Source organism: Lampetra fluviatilis, chromosome 37, assembly GCF_964198595.1.
Source record: "Lampetra fluviatilis chromosome 37, kcLamFluv1.1, whole genome shotgun sequence".
Taxonomy (NCBI): Eukaryota; Metazoa; Chordata; class Hyperoartia; order Petromyzontiformes; family Petromyzontidae; genus Lampetra; species Lampetra fluviatilis.
Window position 1 is genome coordinate 3,748,380 of NC_136311.1, and position 21,984 is coordinate 3,770,363.

A 21,984-nucleotide genomic window follows, 5' to 3' on the forward strand; every position below is an offset into this window, starting at 1 on the left:
GAGGGAGGGTGGCGGCAACGTGGACACCGTGCAGGATCAATTTCAAATGGGCTATGGGAACGGACAGCATTGTGTCGCAGTGACAGAAAAAAACACGACTGCTCTGCAACGTGAAATGCGTGGCCAACGAACAAAACACTTAAGACGCTACGTGAAACCAATGCCTGACTGCAAAGACAAATGTCCCCCGTGTAGCCTTCACAAACTTTTGGGGCAAGTGCTGTTAGCGAGCACCTATGAATGCCGCCACGGCACATGAGGGCGGTGGGTGGCCAACACCACGCCCGGCCCCCTTTGTCTCCCCAGTGGCGATGTTTACACCGCACCAGGTACTCGTTTGAGGCCGAGTCGACCTAGGGGGGGGGGGGCCCGGGACCGGTTCAAATAATCGTCACCGGTGTTGGCCGTGAGCGAGAATCGAACCCGGGTCGCCGGGTTCAGTAGCGCACCGCGCTAACCGCTGCACCGCCGCTCCCCACAAAACACTCGGACGCGACATGAAACGTCGGACCAACGGCGCGTGTTTGGAATCGTTGGGCCCCCCGCATCCCCCCGCCAACGCTCCACGCTTACCGAGTTACCAACACGAACCAACTTGCCTGGCCAAGCAACAACTGAAAGTCGGTGTAACTTACGTGCCCCTGCTTAATTTGTCTTTCGATGATTTACCTTTAAAAAAAGTCTGGCCGTGTCTCGCACCCCCCCCCTAATCCAGGGGATGTGTGGATGAACTCGAGGTTAAAGAGCCACTGGCGTAGAGTTTACAATGGGCCTGGCGGGATCGGGGATACGTTTTCCGAGTTGTGCCCCCACGTTTAGAATGGACATCACGTGTTGGGGATATTTAGATTATTTGGCTGCTATAGATCTCCACGTGATAAGCCACTTCGTTGAGCTATCGTTTGTGATGACCAGATCGCTTTTGAAAGAGACGCTAAGAGCTATCCTGTGAGATAAAAAAATTTGTTTACTTTTGTTTGTATATTTTTTAATGTTTACATTTCCTATACTTTGCACTCCTGTAACGGGTTCCGGAGACATTTGTAGAGGTAACTTCTTTATTACAATACAACACTCCCAACAGTCCTGATACTCTGTTACAACCTAGGTACACAGCCTAGGTACACAGCCTAGATACTCTACTCTGGCTACGCTCTGGAACTCGCCCTCACAAGGTCGTAGAGTCGGGAGTTCCAGAGTCCCACCACTGGCTCTCACAACATCCCAGGGTCCTCAGATGGCTGGTCTTGTGTCTTGGGTCTTGAGCTACGACTGGCCCTGATCGTCCAGGGAGCTCCCCTTTTATGCCTAGTCCAACGAGGGGTGGGGCCGTGTGCGCCACCAGACATCCCACAGAGCACACACAGCCCCCCCCCCGTTGGCGGCGCCAAGAGGCTTAAGCGCCTGGGAACCCAACGCCTGGCGCCAAGAGGCTTAAGCGCCTGGTCCGCCCAGGGTCCCAGAGCCCCCAGCAGCCCCTCCCTTCTTATGTCACTACATTACTCCCCTCTATGTAGCCTCCAGCCGACCCGGCTGTCAAAAAAAAATACAATTGTACAATAAATTATTTGTTAACCATCAGAATGAGTGTGTGACAAATCAAGAAAAAAAAAATGAGAAGAAAGCGCCTCTCCCCCTCCTGTGGTCACCGATGCAGAACAACACTGTATAAACACATAAATGCAGGATGAACGCACGCCCCAATCGCCCACTATACATGATGGCAAGGTGAGTGGTGTCGCATTGGGACGAGAGTTCGTGGGCGGGGGTCATGAAAATCGTTTGAGTTGAGCGAGTCCGAGTGGCAGGTCCATCGGTCGCGACGGAGGCGGGAGGGGACCGACGACCCGCTGTTGCGCTTGTGTCCTGGGTCGCTGATCCCGCGGGCAAGCTTGTTCCCGCTGGGTCGGCCGTGGCGGGTTTCATTCCCAAGCCACCTGAGGGCGGAACAGCGGGACCTGCCCGAGAGTTAGAAGCAGCATCATCGCGGCGCGGCTCGTCAGACATGTCGCGCTCTCGGCCCCGGAGAAGTGAAGGAGGTGTGTAGGGTTGAATGTAAGGTTTTAGACGTGACAGGTGCACGAACCAACGTCGCTTGCCATGCTGGATCCTGACACACTGCGGGCGGAGAACGCGAATAATAACAACCGGGCCTCTCCAAGGCTTAAGCAGTTTTGAGGAAGTAGCCAATGGTACCTGCGGGCAGTGGAGCCAGGCGCGATCCCACTTCTGACACCAAATGTAATGGGTTCTGGAGACACTTGTAGAGGTAACTTATTTATTACAATACAACACTCCAACAGTCCTGATACTCTGTTACAACCTAGGTACACAGCCTAGGTACACAGCCTAGGTACACAGCCTAGGTACACAGCCTAGGTACACAGCCTAGGTACACAGCCTAGGTACACAGCCTAGGTACACAGCCTAGGTACACAGCCTAGGTACACAGCCTAGGTACACAGCCTAGGTACACAGCCTAGGTACACAGCCTAGGTACACAGCCTAGGTACACAGCCTAGGTACACAGCCTAGGTACACAGCCTAGGTACACAGCCTAGGTACACAGCCTAGGTACACAGCCTAGGTACACAGCCTAGATACTCTACTCTGGCTACGCTCTGGAACTCGCCCTCACAAGGTCGTAGAGTCGGGAGTTCCAGAGTCCCACCACTGGCTCACACAACATCCCAGGGTCCTCAGATGGCTGGTCTTGTGTCTTGGGTCTTGAGCTACGACTGGCCCTGATCGTCCAGGGAGCTCCCCTTTTATGCCTAGTCCAACAAGGGGTGGGGCCGTGTGCGCCACCAGACATCCCACAGAGCACACACAGCCCCCCCCCCCCCGTTGGCGGCGCCAAGAGGCTTAATCGCCTGGGAACCCAATGCCTGGCGCCAAGAGGCTTAAGCGTCTGGACCCGCCTGGGAACCGAGCGCCTGGTGCCAAGAGGCTTAAGCGCCTGGTCCGCCCAGGGTCCCAGAGCCCCCAGCAGCCCCTCCCTTCTTATGTCACTACACTCCTATCGTGTTTTTGCATGTGTTGTAACATTCTGACCTGCCCCACCTGGACATTTGTGAAAAAGAGCTTTATTACTCATCGGATTCCTCCAGTATTCTGATTCAGTTCTATCTTGATTTGAAGCTTTCGTGACTGCAGGAATCCATACTCCTTGGTTCTTTCGGTAAAGTCACGTAGGTAGAAAAATTATAGATCAAGACGTTTCGATCGAAACACAAGCAATCGTCATCAGATGGGACAACCACATCAAGAAATCATACATTCACGGGACGGGGACGAGTCTATTCGCAGGACAACAACTGTTGATCTTATGAGTAACGTTGTTCTTCATCTTGGTATTTTCCTTACCACACGTGGAGTCTGCTCTCCTGGTCCCAAGTTCTCCACTAAATCCCCTCCCTGGCCATCTCCACAAGCACCCCAGAGCCCCGACGTATCCTGGTCACAGTACTGTGCTCGTAATGGAGGAGAGGTGTGCACTCAGATATAGAAGAGAATGAAGATGCACTTCGCCAGTACACACAGGACATGATTCGAGCCCACACGCCGCTGCACAAGCTACACTTTATTTGTGTATTATTCAACAGTCTCAATATATGTTTTGCAAGCGCTGAGCGTTGTTAGCCTAACACATATGTACGGTAAACGAATTATTAAACTGGAAGACGTATTATTCTAAACCTTGTCCAGGATACGCAATGCAGAGATAACCTGGGTAGACCTAAGTGCCATTGATGAAAGGGAGTTGCTGTTCATGTGAAGTGAAGGTTTGGGAGAGTGAGTGAACTCACTTAGGACTAATTATTTAGGTGGGCAAGGCATGTGTGGTGTCGGCGCCAGAACCAGCAATGCTGATGCTCACACACTCCACCATGTGAGCCTAAAGGCTTGGTAAACAAAAATGATTTTGTATTTGCGCCATTTTATCGCACCAGGCTATTACGAAAGAAGGTGCTACGTTCCACAGGCGGTTCGCAGTAGGGGACAATGCCGATTTGCGGGTATTTTTTGCAAAATTTGTCACATTTGAAGAACGGTGACGCTGGCAAACAGCATAGGGAAGGCCCAAATCGGGCACAAATTTCAGCTATGATGATGCCCAACATACGCATTGATATGACTGTGATCAATGGCGTCATAGCTCAGTGCAACAACATTTTTGCTGACGCTTTCCTTAGCTGCATGAACATCTTGGTGCCAGGTATTATCAAGAGCGGATGGCAAATACCCATAGTTCAGTGCTTCGGAGACAAGGGTACCCACATGAAGTAGACACCGCGTGTACATTTCTGACTTTAGCTTTATTTTGCCAAGTGCTAGGTATTTAATCCTGGCCCACGCTACATTGTCCCCATAGATGGAGACATCTTTGTTATGATAGGTTGTTAGACTTAAGTGTACGAGTTCAATGCAATGTATTTATCGTTAGAAAGTATTGTTATTCAAATCACAAAGCGTTAAAACAATGTTACATTAGTTATGCAAGTACATACAATTCCTGTAATAAGCATTACGCTGTATAAAATTAAATTATTATCGTCCATATTATTCTCTGGACTTTTTCTGATGTCGGGAGCTTGACTGTTTCCTGTCACCCCATGTGGTTCGTGTTGTGTTCACCTCCGTACCCTGTATCGTGTCCGTGTTGTGTCTCTGGTGTCCTCTCTCTCGTTAATGTTGTGTTCACCTCTGTGTTGCATCTCTGCGGTGTGTCGTACCAGTTCTGATGCTCAATGTGGTTCGCAATGTTCAGTGTTTAGAGAAGTAATTTGCACGAATTAAGCTAAATTAAATTGAATTATTAAAGTTGCACATCTTGTTTCATTGATAATAAGGCAGAATCACTACAGTCCTTCCCATATCTCATTTACCTCCACAAATACCTTGTGGCAATCGTAGACATGTCCGGGTGCTCGTTTAGGAAATGTAAGGAAGCGAATGAGAGGCCCTGCTGGCAGTCTTCCACCGCTAAATGTGATCACGGCCCACCCCCCCAAGCGGGCCTCACGGGGGTGAGGAAGGTCTGGCCTTGGTCAGCAGCTCCAGCTCCTGGCACAGCGTCTCGTGGCGGAACGCCACGCGGATGGGTGCCACGTTGCTCTTGGTGGCGTCGTTCCCTTCGGGCCCCTCCTCCAGGTACTTGTCGCCCAGGAACTCGCGCTTTTCCTGCACGGAGTCAACAGCAGATGTCTTTACGTGTACAGTACAGTATATCACGGTCGCTGAGCAGAGGGCCCAAAGGCCCAAAAGCCCTTCCTGCGACATCAAATTTTCGGATCCATTCCAAACACATTTTTCTTGGATTGTACTGAATGTGCTGTTGTGTGTGGGGGACTGCTGTGCCACGTGCTGCCATTTGCTGAGCTGCCGTGCCACGTGCTGCTCTGCGCTGGGCTGCCGTGCCACGTGTTGCTGTGTGCGGGGCTGCCGTGCCACGTGTTGCTGTGTGTGGGGCTGCCGTGCCACGTGTTGCTGTGTGCGGAGCTGCCATGCCACGTGTTGCTTTGTGCGGGGCTCCCGTGCCACGTGTTGCTGTGTGCGGAGCTGCCGTGCCACGTGTTGCTGTGTGCGGGGCTGCCGTGCTACGTGCTGCTGTGCGCGGGGCTGCCGTGCCACGTTCTGCTGTGTGCGGGGCTGCCGTGCCACGTGCTGCTGTGTGCGGGGCTGCCGTGCCACGTGTTGCTGTGTGCGGGGTTGCCGTGCCACGTGTTGCTGTGTGCGGGGTTGCCGTGCCACGTGTTGCTGTGTGTGGAGCTGCCGTGCCGCGTGTTGCTGTGTGCGGGGCTGCCGTGCCGCGTGTTGCTGTGTGCGGGGCTGCCGTGCCGTGCGCCGCTGCGGTTACCATGTGGGAGAGGCCGCTCTGCCGCACGCTGTTGCTGGCGATCTCGCACAGGTCGCACGTGCTCAGCTTCCAGAAGTGCGCCGCCGTCGCGTACTCCTCCACCAGCGCCTCCTGCTCGCGCCACCGCACCCCACACCCCACACCCTCGTCATTGCCGCTTGGGCTGATCTCGCTCAAGCTTGTAACCGCCCCCTGCTCCCTTATCCTCGTGCGGCTCGTCGTTACCATGCAGGCCACTTGTTGCGTTAATTTATCGTTATGCCGCTCATCACCACCTGGGCCACTCCGTAAAGCTCATTACCATTTGGGACGCTCCCTGCTGTTCATTGCTGCCATGGATAAAATTGGTTTGGAAAGCCAATAGGCCGATGGCCTAAACGTGTATTTACGTGTGGCGGCACAGAATAGAGTTATGCGTATATTTATTTTCGTCAATCACATCGGCCAGTGTTCGCAGGCCACTGGTGGCCCCTGGGGGCCTTTAGTGCGGCCCCTGACGTGCGGCCCCCGACAATACACTAATGGTGAACACATCCCATGCAGGCAGTGTGGCGGCCCTCACACTGAATGTGCCCCCCCATTGAAAATTAGTGAAGAACACGAACATTCTCCATCAGCTGGCAACCATTACAATTGTGCAAATGTCACCGAAAGTTGGTTTGTTAACGATTCTTGAGTGACGAGGCCGTAATTGCCTCTGGTTTCTCTGGAAAGAGCTGTAACATCTGTAAGGGGCGGCCGCCTGCGTTACCTGCGTGAAGTGGAACTGCAGGGGGTCATCCGAGGACAGGGAGACCGTGAGGCCCTTGTGGTAGAAGTCGAGGAAAGGGTTGCGCGAGTACTCGAGGAAGAGGCTGTTGTTGCTGATGGGCGACATGGCGATGGGAATCTGGCACAGGTAGTACAGGTACTGCAGCACGGGACTCTGCGACGGGGGGGGGGGGGAGGGGCGGGGGACAGCGGGTGGACAATCCATCCGTCAGTTCGCTCAGACAGCTGGGGTCCGCAACGACCTCTGCTTGTGACCTCGTCCCAAGTCTTATTGGCAGGAGCGGGCATGGAGCAACTGATGTATCCAGCAGAGGCGAGGTCTCGACCAAGTCGGTGAAGCACACAGTAATAGGTTTTTACCCTTTTATCTGGCAACAAAACTGGTAAATGCTTACCCCGAGCTCTCAACACTCTGATGGTGCGTTGTCTTTGAGTTGTGCACCTTTTAGCGTCATCTGGTCCAACACCATGTGAGACTGGGCTCTAAGAAAAGCTGTCTCGGGTGTGGACCAATCAATTTCAAGGACAGTGCATACATTATCAGAGTTGTCTTTTTGTTTGCATTTTGACCGCAAGTGTTGTGGTTAATGCAAAAATGATCCCTTGTAAAAAGGTTTCAGTTTTGTTGCCAGATAAAAGGGTAAAAACCTATTACTATATCTTGCTACTGGCAAAGGAGGTCTCATAATCGGTGAATCACGTCTGCCTGATATGCCCTCACTGCTGAGCGTGAGGGCTGTATGATCTCAGTGGTGAGCAGCGAGAGCTTCGTGAGCAGGGGTAGATTCGTCCCGAGCGTGCGATGTGTTGTTGTCCGAATTGCACGTCAATGTCCTGAAGCCCCGTCACGTCGTTCTTGACAGCTGTCCACCCACACAGATCCGTGTGTACAAGTGTGCAGATAAATGTGACGTGCGCAGGGTGCTTTTCTTCAGCTGATGGTTAGCCAAAAGACTGAGCAGAAATTTTCAGAGAGTACAACAAAACCATTGTGTGTTTTTGTACATCGATCGCTTTGAAGTGGCATCAGTATCGATTTTAAACTTGTTTCCAAGAGAAATGAAGACTTCGAGTTGATATTGTTTAACCAGGCACGAGTCTCGTTTGCCAGAGTGACCTGGTTGTTCCTCGGAGGTGGAATGTGGGGTGGTTCTGACCTTGCTGAGGTTGATGCCGTGCGAGATGTTGTCGGAGGTGAGGAAGGAGTCGGCCAAATGTGCGACAGAGCCAGCCTCACCACAGTGCGGCCGGAACACAAACGTGTTCATGTTGCACAGTCTGTTCGCACAGCAGCAGTAGGGGTCATGTGTGAGCAGACATCATCTATACACGTGTGTGTGTATGTGCTTATTATGCGTGCGAGTGTGTTTACGTAAGTAGATATGTGAGTGGGAGGTGGTGTATAGGTTTTTTTAAGATCGCGTAAATATAAATGTGTCGTTAAACCCGCCGCCACCACCCGACACAGCCAATTCGTAAGGTTTGTCACGTAAACAGAACGTGCCGATTCGTTACTCATACAGCACACCGGTGTGTTGTAGAGCAAATTCACAAGATTTACGTTCTGAGATCTGAGTACGACGTTTCGCCAGTAATTACAATTAGCCTCATCAGGCGACAGCCAGATTATGTGAAGAAATCCTGTTTCCATCCTTAAATAGAGGGGTACATGTGATGACATCACTTGTGAGCCCTTCATAAACATTGCAATGGGTATCCATTGCCGGTTGGTATTATTCATATGGTAATCAGTGTACATTATTCATGTTCTTTTTCCTCCTGTCGTTTGCGTGCATTCAAATAGCAGTATCTGTTAATGTCTGCGTACACATAATCCCTATTGATGTATGGTGACCTGTATGGTGGTGTCATATTTAGAACCCGAGTTAGATTCCTGCTAATGGCCAATATCAGTGGTCATTATCTGAATGATCCTGGGCCTCCCCTAGGGTTGATTGACCCTTAAAAATGAATCCCAGGTGCGCCGTTTAAACATCAGCATAAAGGCGGCTGGGCGTGAGACTGCCCTAACCCGTCCTGTCATGCTTCGTGACCACCTTTTATTTTCCTTCATTTTTTGTTCATGAATGAATGTAGTCATGATTTAGAATGTTTGTTTTACATTATCAACCAGTTCCCTATTCCTGTAACCTGTAAAGCACATGTACCGCTACTTGCTGTTTGTATCGTGACCTATGAAACCACGATTGTAACTAAGATCCAGAACTGTACGACATTTACCGTCGCAGGACGCTTCTTGGACCCTTCCTGCTGAAATCTGAAAAGCTGAACAAGATCTCACTTAACTCTAGATTTAAAGTTTTCTTACTCTTTGGTTTTTTCAGTAAAGTCACGTAGGTAAAAAATGTAAATAAATTAAATCACGACGTTTCGGAGGCAACACAAGCTTCCGTCTTCAGGTGGAACCGTCACAGCAAAATTACTGATACAGTAAAAAACCAAAGAGTAAGATCTCACTTACAGCACCTGCCCCACCAGTCTGTAATGGCTACCTGGGGGACCTGTGCCTTTTGTGTTTTGTGCAGCAAACGTGCACGCTCGCTTCCCCGTTTCACCTCCCACGCCCCCCCGCCCCCCCGCCCCCCCCACCTCCCGCCTGCACCTGCGGCGCGTGACCCTGTCGCTCGAAGGGCACCGCTCACCTGCGCAGCTGGTTGAGCACGGCCACGTTGGCGAACATGTAGTAGACGTAGTAGGAGTACGGGGGGTTCTCCGCACTCGTCCACTCCTCGGGGGCCGGGCTGTCCGGCAGGAACAGCCCCTCGGCCAACGACTCGTCGCTCACAGAGTCGAACCCCGTCACCTGCGGTTCACGAGCGAAACGGGAGACTTCTTAGGCGGTGGAGGCGCAAGCGTGGATCAAAGTGGTGCGTGGCGGGATGGTGGGCGCAGTGGGGATGATTGTTCCTCGCGCTGAGAAGGGCCCGGGTTCGATTCCCGACCGGGAAACTTTCCCCCTGCTCTGCATGGATTTCGTTCCCATAGGTAAAAGAACACACAATGCCACTAGCAGTGACAAAAATATCACAATCCTGAGAAATGTCGTGCAAACATCTCAATTGAGATGACACACAGCAACATCGCCCCCCTACTGCGAGAACTTGGCAGGGCCCCCATTAAAAGAACAATAAATATATAATAAACGAATACGATTCACATTAATTTGAAGAATCTAAAAATTAGTGCCGATATATGAATATTTGTACGACCTTGAAATATATACTTTTATGTATTTGTACATGATCTGAAAATTCAGCAACCCTTAAGTTATCCTTTTTTTATTCGAAACTCATCCCGAGCAGTAACTAACAACAGCTGTTTTTGGAATGTAATGGCAGTCACTTTTGGTCTTGAGGAAAAAATGATTGATGGCGGTAACAGAACTCTACGGCAGTAAATAGGGTTTGGTTACGGGGGTCTCATGCATCGGCCTGGAGCCAAGTGGATTTTCTCTTCGCCGCGCCGGTCGCTATGCAGCGCCACCGCTGCCGCTGCTGCCGCTGCTGCTGCGGAGGAGGAGGAGGAGGCACGTACGTGCTGGAGGAAGTTGTGCAGGGTCGGGTTGGAGTCCGGGTTGAGGGTCACCTCGAACAACGGCAGAAAGATGTTCTCCAGCATCGCCCCGAAACTCGGGATGATGCTCCTCGTGCGGAAAATATGACTGCGAGCGAGCACAGCGAGAGGTGAATGATTCAAACAGCCCGGCAAGCCGGTGCATTCGAGGAGCCTGCCGTTTTACCAGGGATTAAAAGACAAAAATAAACGTTTCCGTGGAAACACGCACGCACAAGTACCAACGGACAGACGTGTCATGCCTGTACTAAAATGCCGATTGTACTAAATGTTATATATATTTATTGTTATATTGATATACTTTTGAATAGTATTTTATTGCCAATGTTGGACAAAATATACAGAGATCTGAGCATTGGTACTGGTGAGCCGTGGTGAGTTTATTAGTGATTTGATGAGGGGTTTTGTATTTTTGTAGAAACACGTGCAGTGCCCATGTACAGATGGACGGACGGACACACAATTTCCTCGCAAAGCAATAAGTGGCCTGTCGGCTCCATTTAAAAAAACAGGTGCGATATTTACAGACAACAAAAAATAGGGTTCCTTTCCTGTAGTCCAGAGGTCGCCGGAGTTGAAAGGATGGTGCAAGTTTCTTAATTCCCCACCGATGACTGTCCACGCAGCAATTATAAATGGGTACACCAGAGGAAGTCGATCCGTAGGTCACATGTGGTGGGCAAAAGTGTGGGTACTCTCACCTCTTCTAAGTTGTCGAGCCACCAAAGAAACGAGGCCACTCACGAGAGGGACTGAGCAGTGGCATGAGTAATAAATTATAGGGCTGCACCCTTTTCTTTTTACTGGAGTCCAATTCTGCATATTACACTGGGATCTGAGACATTGCTGAGAGCATCGTACATGTAATGCGGTGGCCACGTAGCATGCATGCAAGGCTTGTGGATGGCAGTCGTGCCTTCCTGCTGTTTGCGAGCAGCACGCCTTTGCGCCAAGTTAAATAGAATTGTTTCCAACCTGCACACATTCTCCTGCTGTGATGGGGTTTCTCATCAACGCAAAAAAAGTGTTGTATCTTGAAGTGAAACGTTATTTCGTACTCAAATGAGCATCGAGGCTGTGTTCTTCTCCTCTTTAGGTGGCGCTCATTAAAATGGCACCAGCCACTCTGGAACGCTATGCCACTGCACACGCACAGCATCCAAGCACAATCTGCTTTCAAGCGGCAGCTCAAGACTCTCACCTGTTCAGGATCTCACCTGTTCAGGCAGTCACTTATGTTTGGCTCACCCGTTCAGGCTCTCACCTGTTGAGGCTGCATACAAGGGACGTTGTTGACCTCTTGACTCTGCACCTCCCGAGTTCTCGGTCGAACATTGCGTCCGATTCGCGAATCATGCGCGTGCTGATTGCGTTTTTCTTATCATTATAAAGTTATACTTCATGTTCGCTGTGAGAGTCGACGAACGAGCGAGGCACCGAGCGAGCGAGCGAGCGAGCGGACGTACTAGATGCGCGGAACCTGGATGACCCAGCGCAGGTGGGGCGAGTAGACCTGGTGCTGCTCGAACCAGCCGGCCAGCTTCTCCCAGTCCCCCCGCGAGCGGCCGTACACCGACATGCGTGGCTCCGCGTACTGGTAGCGGCTCGCCTCCAGACGCCGGCCCACATTCTGCGGCGTGGCCCCGCACCAAGAGAGACGGTAAAACAAAAAGTAAGTCAAAGCGATTTCCTGCTCCAGCGAACACCGAGGCATTGGTGCTCAACCTAGAGCCCCGAGCTGTTGGTGGACGTTCCTAATTCTCATGGCGGGGGCGAGTCTATCCACAGGACAAGCACAGTTGAATTCCCCACAGAGTGTTACTCGTTCAATTAACCGCAGAGGAAAGATGATGGGCTGAGTCAACCCCTCCCCCCTCCCAGGATTTGAACTCGCAACCTTCTGATTGCGAGCCGCTCACTCTATCGCTGGGTTACTTAGTTGATACGACAGCATGGATGGATGAGTAAGAGAGAGGGTGTGTGTGTGCGCATCTGTGTTGGTGTGCGTGCGATCGTATACTTGCTGCTTGTACATCCAAAGCCTGGTGCTCCATGTACATATTCCTTTCTAGGATTGTGCCCTGCCCAAGCCCACTTCTTTTTAAAATCAATAATAATAATAAATATTTTACAGCCGTTTATCAGCCCACGGGTACACTACAGGTGATTTGGTCACAGGCTACTACTGGCGAAATGTCTCATTGTCAAGACGACGCGTCTCCGCGTGCGCCGCCTGTGGTGTCGTGTGTGCTGTGCGCGAGAGTCTCCGTGCCTTCACGAGCATCGCAAAGTATTTTCCGCTCATGTGGTTGTTGGTCTTGAGGAAGACGTTGCGCAGCTCGCTGGAGCCCAGCGGGTTGTACTTGTCATTGAAGCGGTCGAATCGCTGGAACGTGTCGCGGTCCTGCGCGAGACACGCCAGCCGTCGCCGCGGTTCCGTGATTCCCCTCGAGCACACAGCGTTGCTCATCAACTCCCCCACCAAATAAAAGATGGTTAAATTCAACAATTCAATAACATTTATTTACACGAACCAATATTAACCAGGGCGACTGCGGGCCGAGAACGCTGAAACGTCTGCAACAAAGCGGCAAACGCTCTCCCGCTCGGCCACGTCGACACCCCTGCTTAAACAGTTTGTTGATGGTTCATTCATTAAACAACAACTTGTCAAGAGAGGCTACCATCCGTGCGCATGTGTACCGCACCACGTGCACGTCCAGGTTGTCCAGGTCGATGGAGTCGCTGCGTAGGTGCAGCTGCGCGAAGAGCTCGGCCAGCGTGAGCTCGCGGCCGTCGGGACCGCGCGACACGGGGACGCCCTCCTCGCGTGCGCTCCGCATCATCTGCAGCAGCTCCCGCGCTGTCATGCACGCCGCCGCGTGGATGTGCGTGTCCACCTGCCCCACAGAGACAAAGGCGAAGAATGATCGCCCATGTAGCCTGCACAGGCCGTCGGGGCAAGCGCGTTTGCAAACACCTAATGAAGGCTGGCATGGCGCACGAGAGCGTGGGGTGCAGCCAGCCATAAACGAGGTGCTGTATTCACTTAAGGCTGAGGCGTCAACCTCGGGGAGGCTCGCGATCGGTGCAGATATTTGCCACCGATGTTCGCCGTGAGCGGGAATCAAACTCGGGCCGTTGGGTTCAAAGCACTCACCACCGCACCACCGCTCCCACCTAGCCCGCACACAAACAATGCGACTGCTCAAGATGAGTGGCAGGCGGATACGGATGGCCTCTACATCAGTGATGGTGTGTGCTCAGCATTGGCCCTGGTTCAAGGGATTCAACTCCCCCTCCCCCTGTTCATATTCGCTCCCCTCTTGGTAGTCCGGTGCCCGAGCCTCCCCAGCCCTTGGGCTATGGTGCAGTTGTGCGGCCTGCACCAAAGTACAAGACCACGAGAGGGTGGGCACCGTACCTTCACCACGTTCTCAAAGTCGCGGCAGCCGTCCACCTTGAGCTGGATCATCTCGGCCAACTCGTTCGTCATCTGATGAACCTGAAACTTGGCGGCCAGGAGCTTGAGGCGTCGTTGGCAGAATGTCTTGCTGCAGACACAAACACGCAGACACAACGGGAAGGAGAGAAACATCTCCGAACATCAAGCCCCATGGCAGTGCAGCACACGTCAAGTGATCTCGCCGTACCTCGCTGATCTCATCAAGGGGCACAAACCACCATCGTGCGGAACTCCGGTCATCCTCGCAGCATTGGCTCTTGGCTGCTGGCCATCGAACAAAGATGGCCGCCACGTCGTGCGCTTTCAGATGCGCTTCTGCGGCCGTCTGGAACGCTCCCCCTTCCGATATTAGGAAGCCACTGGAGCTATGCACTTTTAAATCATTTAGAGTGAAAACTAATTTCTTTAGCACCGCTTTTTGTGTTTAGTTTGTTGTCCTTCACCCCGCACCTCCGATTGGCACGGATGGCTGCGTACGGTGCAAAAGAAGTTCAACATGCATACATACAAGTGGCGTCGGGGCTGCAGGCGTTTCAGCAGGGGGTGACGTTCCCATTCTGCACAGTCTGCATATCCTGTAGGTGCACTGGCACTCGAGCGAATCACGGTACAGCTTGAAGCCTGAGAGATTTCACAACGGGCTTAGGGAAGTGAACTGGTTGCTCAACTTGCTGTAGCGTGACCCACGGTGGTATCGGAGCGGAAGCCGACCCTAGAGCAGCCATGCAGCATGTGCCCTGGACGCCTCGAAAGCATCGAGTCACTGCTGAGGCCGGATGTTTTGCCATTCCCTTCCCTGCCACCCATATGCCCTCAAAACATATAACGATGATTATTGCAAGCAGTTCTGGTGAGGCAATGGTTGTACCAATTAATTTAAAACCGAGTGCGCTGTCATGGAAATCCTTCATTGAGGAGTGTTATTCTATACCCTTGTGTTGCTTTGGCCGAGGAGGGACATTCTTATCGCTGAATAACTATTTCTTACAAATGGACATTTTAGACCTGACACCCAAAAAATAATAACCTCCTCTTGTGAATCATGTCACACTTTTAAGCCCGATTAAACAACCGTTTCCTCCGAAGGGAACCGGTTCAATACCAGTATGGGACTCAATTGTGTAACATCTTTAATCATCGATGAAACAGTATATCATTACATATTTTAAAATGTGTATATTTTATACGGTATTTTATTTGCATTTTTTACAAGGTTGTTTTTATCCTTACATAGTTTTTGTTCCTGGAATAATTTCATTCTCTTTCAAAAAATGTAATCGGAACTGATTTACTGCTGCCATCTTGACAGCACCCTGTGGGAATTGCTACGTGCATCTCAAGGGTGTGTGCTGGTAACATAAAAGATTACTAACAAATAGGATTGTTACACAGAGAGAGGGTCACGGGTGACTCACAGGGGCCCATCCTGCACAAGACCGAGCAGCACCCCCAGGTCGCTGAGGTGGGAGGACAGGCCGATGGTCGCGTCGCAGGGCAGGGCCCAGGCTTGGCCGTCCTCCTGGGCCTTCTCATCGGCGTAGAGGACGGCCACCCCACGCACCATGGCCACGCGGCTCGGTAGGGTCAGCGCGGCCGGGGTCACTGGGGACGGCGTGGCCGCATCGGCGGCCTCAACCGCCGTCATGTCCACCGTCGCGAAAGCTGCACAGTTGTTGAAATCATCATCATCATCATCTTAATTGTTATCACAGTACTGAAAGATGTCCACTCTAACTTTATACTGCTTATAACTCGAGAACAAAAAGTAGTAGAAGGATGAATGAGCCACCAAACATTTGCAAGCAAAAAATCCCTCCAAAATGCAACGTGGCTTTTTGAGAGGAAATGAGCTAACTTTGACCTGGAGAGCAAGCACAAATGTTTTAAACCAGTGAAAAAATAACTCTGCAACGACCACCTCACTGCCATCTGCCAGTCAAGAGATTGAGTGCACAATGCCGTGTGCAGGGACAAGGTGAGGAGGGAGATGAGGGACTGTGCTTTCTGCGTCCATGGGACCATTCCTTTTAAATTAAAATGAAGCATCAAGTAGGTTGTACAGACATGTGCGGAGTGCATGTATATAAGCAATCCCCGATGCGAGGCCGATGCCCATCCAAGCACAGTCTGGGCCCTGCTGAATGAACTAACGAGATTGGGTGCATTCTGGGTGATTTGAGCATCGGCTTGTAACAAGCATCTGCCTGCAGTGCCAGTCCCCATTCAGCTTGTGTGTCGGGCAGTGGCAAGGAGACACGGTGGCAAATCCAAGGGCGGGGTGGGGAAAATTTCCTTCCCCCCAGAAAAAAGATGCCTTGATTGTTTTTTATGAGTGTCGAGCCCTATCGTTTTTTTAAACCCAAACATTTCAGGTCCGCCCCCCCCCCCCACTCCACTGCCATCTTGGGAAATTTCAAGATTCATGCCCGGCGCTCAACCCTGACGGGGGAGCTCGTGCGATGCGGACCGCAGGCCTCGCCGTGCGCACCTGGGTAACCGTTGGGCAGGCCGTCTTCCGTGCCACAGCCGTCCACTTTGTCTCCCGGCGGCCGCAAGAAGCGCGTGGCGGTGCGTGGGAAACGCTGCAGTGAGGCCGCCATGCGCTCCTGCCGCGCTCGCATGGCTCCCATCAGCTTGGCCGCAATGTCCTGCAGCTCGGCTGGCCTCACCTGGGACAGGAGAGGGCAGGTGGTGGGCACAGAGGACTTCTGTGTGAGCAGACAACTTAAAAGAGGCCTTCATCTAGCAGTGGATTGATCATGGCTGGTGACTGTCTTTGCGAGCAGATGGTCTGTAATCAATAAAGTCCCTCGGTATTCATTCACAGTTGTGTTTTCCACTGCTGTCCCTCAAACAATTACAGTATTTGCCTTTGTTTGGCAAACTTGTGAATGACTCTTTTGCTCACAATTCCCTCTTACCCAACTGTCTGCCTTCTCCGTTATGTTCATCGATTATTAACTGGAGTTATCGTTCCCATTGCTGTAATTACGGTCATCAGTAAATCCTAAGTGGTGAATATATTACTCGGTTATAGTTACCATCCACTGTACCATGTTCAATCTGTGTATATTCCTTGCTATGCCACATCAGAGACATGGACATTGATGAAGCAAACGGAACCAATGCTGAGGGTGGTGAGGGTGCCAGGATGATTGGAGTCGGTATAACTATTAAAACGAAACTTGTATTTATTTTACCAGGTAAGGCCCACTGAGCTATGTAGCTTTTTCAGAAGCGATCTGGCCACAAATGATAGCCCAACAAAGTGGTTTATCATATGGAAATTTATAGCAGCAGCTATGATTCGAAATGTGGAGGGAAAAACCGGAGGACCCGGAGAAAAATCTATGCGACCACAGGGAGAGGGGAGACATGCAAAATTAAAATATACAGGAGTCGGGGTCGAGATCGAACCCACGACCTCCTCTATACCAGGCGAGGAAGTTAACAACTCCTTGTCACCGTGGCGCCCCTGTATCCACACACAAAGAACCTCACCTCTCCGTCTCCCCGGGGTGAGACCGAAGGGACTGAGTCAAATATGTACATCTCCTCTGCCTTGCAGGGATTAAATCAATAATAATGTGATTTATCGGAAATGTTTTGAGATTGTGTTCTGGGGTATGAGGACGAAACGGATTTATTTTAATGTATTTTCTCAGCGATTATTTTTCCCTGTTATGTGCATGTTTCTCGTTATTTATATATTAACTTTTTTTTATTTGCGAAGTAGTGGGGTTTTATTATTGTATCTTAATTTGGAGCTTTCGTGACCGCAGGAATTACTCTTTGGTTCTTTCGATAAAGTCACGTATAAAGATAAAAATAATAAATTAAATACCAGTATTTTTGTTGTACGGAACTGGATAAATCCACCTTTGAACTGTATTCAGGTGTGACTGTTTCTCATACTCGAGTCAATTTGAAATATGAATTTTAATCAAGGCTGCCTAAATCTCAAATCTAAAATGATTTCATTGAAACGCGATGGGGGGGGGGGGGGAGTGGGGAGTCTGCTGCACCAACCCAGGTAACATCCGCGGCGCTGTCTCCCGTGATGACAACCCGGTGGAAAGACGTGGTGGACAGTGACGAGGAGGGTAGACACAGGGATGCGGAGGAGGCCTCGGGGTTGATCGTGTCTGGCTCATCCCAGGTATTGGACTTGTGCTGCAGCAGGAAGCTTCTCGCCTCGCTCCCGGGGAAGTGCTCCTGCACGGGTTGCAGGGAGCAGCCCCCCGCGGCCAGACCCCGGTACGCGTTTGTCAAGGCCGCCCCCGTGTCCCGCGCCTCCATCGTGGCTCGGTGGGGGATTCTGGAGAGAACACAAGAGACAGACGGAGGGGATGGATCACCGATACGGCCGAGTGGGGACTCGCTTAAAACAACTGAGGTGTGGCTCACCTGTGCAAAATGTGGGCTCTTGGGGTCTGGATTCTGAATGAAGCCTGGGCGAGTCGAGATGGAAGTTACCTGTAGTTGTGCAAGCAGGGGGTGTCTCACCTGTATAGGTGAGACGTGAAGGCTGGCCCACCTGTGCAGGTGAGGGCTGTCGGGGATTCCACGTGAAAAGCCATCACCCCCGCGTCATGTCTAAAAGACGCTACCCAATACGTGGGGGCACGTCAAGGCACGTGGACCTCACATGCCCGTGTGTGTGTGCGTGAGAACCACAATTGGGGGCTTGTATTGTTTTGACAGGCGTCAGTTGTGTACCGTATTGGGGCTGCTGATGATGCTGTTATGTGTTCGCTGCTGTCTTCTGTGTGGTCATTGGTGTTGTTTTCAGTCTCGTGTATGAATGCGTGTCATGCGTTGTATGTAACTGTGTGCTGTGGGTGTTGTTGAGTGTCTTGTGTACAGTATTGCATTGTGTTTTGTGATGTGTTGCGTCATCTGTATTTCACGCACCGTGCGTGTTGCATCGTGTCTCGTGTGTGTATTTAAAAAAAACACTTGGGCTATGCACTTTTAAATCTAGAATTGAAAACTAATTTCTTTAGAACTGATTTTTCTGTTTAGCTTGTTGTTATTCTCAGCACCTCCAATTAGCACGGTTGGTTCCGTGCGAAACTAGTTCAACAAACACAATCATGCCCATTGCAATGCGCCGTGCGTTGTTCGCATCGCGTGCCTTGCGTTGTCAGGCGTCGCGTGTTGACTTGCGTATTCGTCGAGTACTTGCGCACATTGTGTACATGTCAACCCCATGGAGTTCAATTCGGTGGTTTCACTGGCTGGGAAAAATCACCCCCCCCCCCCCCACTTGGGAAAAATCTCCCCCCTGGGAACCTCCCTGGGAAAAATCCCCCTCCCCCCTGGGCAACCCCCCCCCCCCCCCCTTGGGATACCCCCCCCCCCCCTGGAAAAAATCCCCACCCTGGGAACACCCCTGGGAAAAATTTATGTTATTATTTCTATTATTAAAATTTTTATTATTTATTTTTTCCTACGTGACTTTACCGAAAAAACCTAAGAGGGTGTTTATTGTTGCTGTTGTCCAGCGCAATCGCATTGAAGCGCACGCGCTAGATGCGCGTCTCGTGTCACGCGGTGGTTCGTCTCGGGTCACGGCTGTTTGTGTTTGTTGCGGTTTTATTTGTTTTGGCCTCTCCGCGAAAAGTTGTTTCGCTCAGGCCTTCTTGATCACTTCTCTGTCGTAGGGATCGTGTGCGAAACAAACAAAACGCTACACCAGCGAGCTGGCAGGGAGCCGCAGCGAGGCAAGTGCGCCATGCGGTTTCAATCGCGCACGTCGTCATTCGGCGACAGTTCTCTGTACGCTCATTTAGATTTTCTGTACGCCGATTTCATTTTCTTTTGGAATTTAGTCTCGGGCCTCTGGAAGGACAGAGGGGCGCTGCTGATGCGTTGTTTGGTGATGCCGTTGCGATGGCCGTGGTGCACGATTCAGACTAAAAAAACCCCGACTCAACACAATCGCCAGTATCACGGTATTGGCGATTGGCTTTAAAGGGGAAATACTGGCCTTGAAAGGTACAAAAAACGATAATGTACACACATATAACGAACGTGTCTTCATCGCACATACATACGCACGCTTTCTATTAAAGCCACGGCGGTCTAACGCAAGCAAGACTCTGGGCCGGTTTCGACATTCCACGTTTCATCAACAGCCAGGGTTGAACCAACGCTGTGGAATTGCAAAATGTCAAGGTCCCTTGCCTGTGCTAGATGTCAAACATAGAGGGGGGGATAAGTCCTCGTCATCCCCAAAATTATACACAACAATAGTTTCTTCACCACGCTGAACCGCCGATTGACAGCCATTAGATGAAGTCATCTGTATTAATAGAACGCTGCCAATAAGTCTGGGCCATAAATAGTGCCTGCAGCTAGTTTAGCTTTAGCTGAGCTAACTTGCAAACGACGCGGATCTCACCTCGGAATGCCGGAGGAAGTTGCGACGAGATTCGTGTCCTCGTTTCGCCGGTTGCGCGCACGCACGCACGCACGTGTGCGAGAATGGAGTCAGCTGTGTGGGGCTTTAATAGCCGCAGGGCGGTGGAAGTTCCTTCTCTGCGTAGACCCCGCCTCTTGTACCAGCGGAGGATGAGAGACACAGATGGACTCCCCCCCCTTTCTTATTCTCTGTTCCTCCAACTGCCTTTCAGTTACAGCTCGCGGTGTGGTCGCGTGAACCTCGTTGTCACCCACCCACGGTGGCGGTGTTTGAATGTTCGCCGTGGTTTTTGTCACCATGGGCCGTGGTTTTTGTCACCATGGGCCGTGCCCGAGAAAGTGTTTTTCACTTGAGGAGTACGCCTGGTGGGTATCTGAATCGTCGCGGGAGAATCCACGAAGCGGTCGTGACTGTGTGGTCCGTGGATTGAGATACAATACACGTACAGCACAAGTATATACACATGAACTTAATACATCATGTCAACCCCTTATCAGTGGCCCCACCTTATTACGGACAAATTCACAGACTTTATTGGTCACCCCGTGCCCCTTATACATCTCAAAGTTCATCCTACAAAGTCCCATCACACGGGAGAAAGACAAATAGACGATTTTTTAAACTAAATTTCCCTGTGCAAGAACACGTGTAAAACTGCATGGGTTGACAGGTATGGAACTTAAGAGGTTCATACACGGAGATCCGCAAACATAAGCACCAATTTCATCACATAGGGCCCATCGACCGGTTGCATAAACACACAGCCTCACAGAACGAGACACCCATAGACTCACATCGAGATCCGTTGACTTGAAGACTTCTTCCTTTGTACGGCTGGGAGATGATCAACAAATCTTATCCAGAGGTTGGCCAGTGAGCCCGGGACACGGCTTCTTGGTAGTAAGTAGCCTGGTGAACGGTTGCAATGCTGCCGGCGAATGATGGTAGCGGGGCAATGACGCTGCTATTTGGTCTGTGGTTTGTAACGTGTTGACCCACACTGTAGGTTTATTTTTAATTTTTCCGCACAGCATCTGCCGGGCCTTGGCTGAGGTTACACGAGAGAGGGGCTCACGGTGAGTGAGGAGAGGTGGACGGGCGATGAGTGTCAAGCGACGCTGCGTGCTGATTGAATTGCATTCCCGCAAGGACTTGGAAGAGGGTTGGGTGGAAAAGTCGTAAAACCTGTCTCAATATACAATGCCATGTTGATTTACACAGCGCTGCCTAAACGCGCCCGCATCTCTCGACGCCGCACAGATACAGTCGAGCACGTTTACTTCACAAAGATCCAGGTAACTCCGCCCCAGGTAGAGGGGGGGGAGGTAATGACTTGAATAGGAGTCGGAGGTCGGCAGCACGGATGGCTTGGGGGGGTGGTAAAGGTAGTTCCAGGCAATGAGGGCAACAGAGAAGAACGACCCTAGGACTTTAAGAGAAAGCACGTGGAGGTTGGTAGATGAGAGAGGAAGAGGTCGGAGAGTGCGCAGAGGGGAGTAGAGCGAGATGGGAGGCTGGATGATAGGAGTGGAGTGAGATGAGAGCGGTGCGGTAGGAGAGTGCGCGGAGTAGTGAGATGAACGGGTAGGCAGGGACATGCCCTAACCCTATATACATACTACGTTTGGGTTGCATGCGCATACATGCAGGTATAATTGTTTTTGTACATAAATCTGAGCAGCGGGTCGACTCAAGTCTACCATCTTTCCTGGATCAATAATGTTAAGTACTGTACTATTGTGTAACGTTATCGAAAAGAATGTTGAATTTCCACTCAACAGATGAACGCTCCCCCTCACGCTCACTTGAGCAGGAAACCACTTTTACTGAAAAAAATATTATATAAATGCCTAAACATTTATTCCA

General features: G+C 51.1%; 1 protein-coding gene across 1 annotated transcript; it reads right to left on the bottom strand.

The window, feature by feature from the left end:
* Positions 1–3,568: 3,568 nt before the first annotated feature.
* On the bottom strand, positions 3,569–20,161 carry LOC144945257 (AMP deaminase 3-like). The gene is made up of 14 exons (XM_078873635.1): positions 20,098–20,161; positions 17,721–18,009; positions 16,180–16,360; positions 15,107–15,353; positions 13,650–13,779; positions 12,934–13,125; positions 12,498–12,629; positions 11,692–11,855; positions 10,187–10,313; positions 9,295–9,455; positions 7,789–7,909; positions 6,612–6,785; positions 5,861–5,971; positions 3,569–5,184 (listed from the first exon to the last, which is right to left on the bottom strand). The coding sequence occupies exons 2-14, from the start codon at positions 17,988–17,990 to the stop codon at positions 5,023–5,025; spliced, it is 2,172 nt and encodes a 723-aa protein (XP_078729761.1). The 5' UTR covers positions 17,991–18,009; positions 20,098–20,161; the 3' UTR covers positions 3,569–5,022.
* Between the last annotated feature and the right edge of the window lie 1,823 nt (positions 20,162–21,984).